Source organism: Lipotes vexillifer, unplaced genomic scaffold (assembly GCF_000442215.2).
Source record: "Lipotes vexillifer unplaced genomic scaffold, Lipotes_vexillifer_v1.1 scaffold210, whole genome shotgun sequence".
NCBI lineage: Eukaryota > Metazoa > Chordata > Mammalia > Artiodactyla > Lipotidae > Lipotes > Lipotes vexillifer.
Window position 1 is genome coordinate 654,494 of NW_006786662.1, and position 5,675 is coordinate 660,168.

General features: G+C 34.1%; 1 protein-coding gene across 1 annotated transcript in view; it reads left to right on the forward strand.

Moving 5' to 3' along the window:
* LRRIQ1 (leucine rich repeats and IQ motif containing 1) overlaps positions 1-5,675 on the forward strand; it is a 172,815-nt gene that overhangs the window by 9,447 nt on the left and 157,693 nt on the right. Inside the window, 1 exon segment of the mRNA XM_007459063.1 lies at positions 2,915-2,989. Coding sequence (XP_007459125.1) covers positions 2,915-2,989 — 75 coding nt within the window.

A 5,675-nucleotide genomic window follows, 5' to 3' on the forward strand; every position in this document is an offset into this window, starting at 1 on the left:
TTTTGCGGTACACGGGCCTCTCACTGCCGTGGCCTCTCCTGTTACAGAGCACAGGCTCTGGATGCGCAGGCCCAGCGGCCGTGGCTCACGGGCCCAACCACTCCGCGGCACGCGGGACCCCCCCGGACCAGGGCACGAACCCGCGTCCCCCGCATCGGCAGGCGGACTCCCAACCACCGCGCCACCAGGGAAGTCCAAATATCTGATTTTTAAATTCTGTTCAGCTAAGTTGCCAGTTTTATTTGTTTTGTAACAAAAATTTACTGACTACTTTAAGGGCAAAGCTTTCAGCTATGTGCTTACATGATACAAAAGAGATTTAACACCAGGGCCCTACCCTTGAAGAATTGTAACTTGTTTTTTGAAAGTAATTTGTGCTTTATCATAAAATTATGATTTAAAAAATATATATGACATTTGTAGGTTTAATGAGTTTCTAAATGTGTGCTTTGTTTTACCTTGGGGCTTAAAAGTTTTCCAGTGGGACCATTCCGTAATTTTATAATGATGGATTCTAAATAATTTACTTATTTAGTAATTCTATTCTGTGTCCTTTGTTAGCTTCCTGTTCCATTTTCCAAAAGAGCTATCGTAAATCTCTTTCCTTAAGAGTTCTACCCAACTCCTCCCTCCTCGTTATTAGCAAATTATCACATAACATTTTTGCGTCGATTACGAACTTCTTTGTCTTTCTCATCCTGCATCTAGTTAGCATCAATCTCTGTGGTCGCCTTTTTGCCTTTTTTTTTTTTTTTTTTTTGCCTTTGCTCTTATCTCAGTAAGAGAGGTTTCTTCTACCAAAGGCTAGCTTTTCCTCCTTTGCTCTATATTCTATCATTTTCCAGTTTACCCCAGTTTTCCTTTATGTTGAAACACCCCGACAGCTTCTTCCTTTCTTATTGCTTATAGGCATGTTCAATTTTCTCCTGTCCTAGAAACAAAACAAAAGAAAAATCATGAGATCATTTTCCTTTATATGTCTCACGTCAGCTGCTCCTTATCTCTACTTATCATAGGCAGGCTTCTTAAGGAGTAGTTATTTGTGCTCAATCCATTTCCTCATCTCTCATTCAATCCTAAATCTGCTAGGGATCTTCCACCACCACCCCAGTGAATGAACTGCTTTTGACAAAAATAATCAATGTTTTCTAAATTGGCTTGGACAAAAATAACCAATGGCTTCTAGAACCATACTCACAGGTTCTATTTCAGTATTTATTTTTGCCTCTTTAGCATTTCATGCCAATAAAAATTTGATTGCTGACCATTTCTTTTTCTCTTGACTTCTGTGGGACCATACTGCCTTGACTGTCTTCTTACATGTTTGGCCGTTCTTCCTTGATATCTATTTTAGGCTTCTTTTTCTTTTTCTCCTTGAATGTGGTCCTACCAAGGATTCCATCCTTTGTTCTTTCTTTTCTTACTCCATGTATTTTCTCTCTTGATAATCTCAAACACAGTTATGGCTGTTCAGAACCAAATCTATAGTTATAACAAAAAAAGACGAACTACATAACTCTCCTACACTCAGAACTTAATGTATCTAAAACTGAATGCACTGTCTTTCTTTCTGAATCGTGCTCCTCCTCTGGTGTTCATTATTTTGACGAGTTACACTATCATCATAGTCGAAGCTAGAAAGATATGGACCATTTTTAACTCTTCTCTCTCTTTTATTATCCTCTTCCTTCTAATAGTTATATTATTCATTGTCTCATCCATATGTCTACTGCTACCCCATAGTTCAGGATGTCCTAATGTCTAGCTTGGAATATTTACTATATTTACTCTCTAATTGATCTCCCTACTTTCGGTCTTGTATTCTGTAAACTCTTGCACCACAGTGCAGTTGGTAGGATAGTTATTTTCTAAAAAAAGTTATTTCCCTGCTTAAAGGCCATCAAAAGTTCCTACAATTCCTATAAGATAATGTCCAAAGAACTTTTCCCGCTTCCTTTTATCCAGTCAGTTGGCAGTTTATGACCATTTCATATTTACATTGTGTTTGTCTCTCTTCTGACTCCTCCCACCCTATCTGCAGAAGGCCCTCATTGGTTCTCACATGGACTTCTCTAATACCTACTTCACTGATCTCCTTAGTGTCTCTCCTTGACTTACCTTCTCTAATTCTATCAAACGTAACCTTATAATTTTTCTAAAACAGAGCTGTAATCATTTTCCTAGCTCAAGAACATTTAATAAATGCCTAAAATGTTTATTTAATCTCTTAAAAGCCTAGTCATTTCAAAAACAATCTTCTGTATGAAACCTTTCATGATCCTCTAATTATAGCACCTATTCCTACCATAATCCTTATAGTTCTTATTTTGTGATAAACTTATTTTGCTAAATTTGGGGCAACGTGTGAATGTATGATTGCATTCCCATATTATTAAAGGTAAAGTTTTTGAGGGAGGGGATTATATTTTACTGATTTTTTTTTTATTCTGCAGAGCCTTAACAAAATAGATGCTAATAAAGAGTTAATGAAAGAAAACAATTACCCTCTGAACTGATTTATTATGTGAATTAAATGAAATGGTGTGGAGAGAAAAAAAATTGTAATGCAAAACCCATCTTAACACACATTATCATCTGTAATTTTTGCATTGTCCAGGAGTATTTCTAGCCAATTCATTTTATTATATGAATAGACATATAAATAAACTCAAATAAATAAAACGACTTACCCAGATTGTAAATATCTTTATATGCTAATGGGAACCCTAGGTATCATTTTATTATATTTCAGGTTGGGATTAAAGTTGTTATCCCAGTACTAATAACTGAGGACCGTTGGGTGAGTTGTTATCTTTCACCATTGTTTACAAATATATGTCGTAAGAATCATACATAATAAACATAATATTGTTTGATAGTTGAATATAATATTTCAATATTATCATATGTTCAGCAAGAACAGGACAAGATAAATGATGAACTTCATAAAGAGGAGAAAATATGGAAGGAGAAATTTAAACAGCATGAGGTATGTGTTTGTTGTTTTTAAGCAGCACAATAATCATTCTCCATTTGAAATAAATTACTGTGCTTGGAATGGGTATTTTAAAATAATATTGCCTAGTTGGTATAGGATATAATTTACTAAAGTTTTAAAAATACCTTAGTTATAGAAGCTCTCCTTGAAATAGAATGTCTTGAAAAGGAAAATAAACTGGTTCAATGAGTGAACATGTCTATATAAACTTGTAATTGTAAAATTTCTTTTAAGTTTTGAGAAAACATACTATTACGAATATTTCATTATGATTGAGGATTGTTATAAAAGGTTACTGCATTTCTTTAACACAACTAATTGAATGTGTTAAATAACCCCTTTAAATTTAAGATGATCCTGATGACATGTTTATTGTTTTAACTTTAATTTACTCCACAGTTTTTATATAAAATTATTTTCAATAATTACAAGTAAAAAGTAGATAAAATTTCCCATAATCCTGTAATGTAGCTAAAAATATTAACTATCATTGTATTTTTTCCAAGTCTTTTTAAAATTTATACAAACACATTCCTGAAAAAGTATGTTTATACTGTCCATCTCTAAATTAAAAAACGTTGGTTAGACATGTGAAGACACATGGTTCATTATGAATGACAAGAAAAAAAAAAGACAGTAGTGGCTCACTTTCAGGTAATACAAATGTTGGAGTTAGGAGAGCCATTAAAATACGTCTTGCACTGTTGGTGGGAATGTAAATTGATACAGCCACTATGGAGAACAGTATGGAGGTTCCTTAAAGAACTAAAAATGGAGCTACCATACGACCGAGCAATCCCACTACTGGGCATATACCCTGAGAAAACCATAATTCAAAAATAGTCATGTACCACAATGTTCACTGCAGCTCTATTTACAATAGCCAGGACATGGAAGCAACCTAAATGTCCATTAACAGATGAATAGATAGAGAAGATGTGGCACATATATACAATGGAATATTACTCAGCCATAAAAAGAAACGAAATTGAGTTATTTGTAGTGAGGCGGATGGACCCATAGTCTGTCACAGAGTGAAGTAAATCAGAAAGAGAAAAACAAATACCATATGCTAACACATATATATGGAATCTAAAAAAAGGTCATGAAGAACCTAGGGGCAAGATGGGAATAAAGATGCAGACCTACTAGAGAATGGACTTGAGGAGACGGGGAGGGGGAAGGGTAAGCTGGGACAATGTGAGAGAGTGGCATGGACATATATATATACACTACCAAATGTAAAACAGCCACATAGCACAGGGAGATCAGCTTGGTGCTTTGTGACCACCTAGGGGGTGGGATAGGGAGGGTGGGAGAGAGGGAGATGCAAGAGGGAAGAGATATGGGGATATATGTATATGTATAATTGATTCACTTTGTTATAAAGTAGAAACTAACACACCATTGTTAAGCAATTATACTCCAATAAAGATGTTAAAAAAACCAACCTATAACTATCATGCAGTAGCAAAATAATTAAACAGGTGATATGAAAAGAAAATTAGAATTTTTAATGAAATACCAAGTATATATTCTAGAGTTGAATAGTTCAGTGTATAAAAATAAAATTTCAATGGATAAGTTTGACAGTAGATTTGACACAGCAGGTGAGAACATTAATGAAGCTGAAGGGAAGTCAATAGAAAATACCCAAATTTAAGCACAGAGAGGGCAAAAAAGAAATGGGAAAAGCAGAAAAGTATACAAGAAATATGTGATACATAATGAAAATATAAAAAATATATATAATAGTAATCTTGGAAGGAGTGTAGAGAATGGGGCAGAACCTATGTGTAAAGAGATAATAGTTGAAATGGTTTCAAATTGTTTTAGAAAAATCAGTCTGAACATTTGAAGATGATTAAAGATCTCTAAGTAGAATCAATACAAAGAAAATCACACCTGGAGATTTAATAGTATTGAAATTCAAGACAAGAGGGAAAAATCTTAAAAGCAGCCAGAAAAAAAGACACATTACCTAAAAAGGAGCAGCAGTAAGCTGACAGCTGACTCCTTAAGTGAAATGATGGAATAAAAAATTTAAGTGCTAAGTGTTAAGGGTTTCTTTGATCATTAGTGTTCTTTGAATCCAGTCTTCCTCTGCTTTCTGGACTCAGTTTTCCCTTCCTGCAGTATATAGCTAAATACTTGTCAAAAATATACTTTTGGACAGCAAATTTTCTCAATCTTTGCACAATTGAAAATACTTTTATTTTGCTTTTAAAACTGAATGATTAGTTTTCTTGCACACAGAATGCAGGTTTATTACCATTTAGTTTTAGCAATTTAAAGATAACTCCATTGCATATTTATTTATTTTTTCACATGCCATCTATGATTGCAAATTTGATACTCATTCATTACATTCTTTTGAAGCTTTGGGATTTTTCACTTTTTACATTCATCCACACATATTTGCTGGTTTTCTACTGTGTCCAGGCACTTCTGTAAGTACTCAAGATACAGCGGTGAATAAAACAGAAAATAATCCTTGCCTTCATGGAGCTTATATTCCTTAGTGTTCTGAAATATTGCTAGTATCTAGTATATGAGTGTATCATTGTGTGTGTGTGTGTGTGTGTGTGTGTGTGTGTGAAGTTAACTCTGTATCTTAACAGCCTTTTTTTTTTTTTTTTTTTTGTTTTAGAAAACATTTTTTTCTATGTTTCTCTTT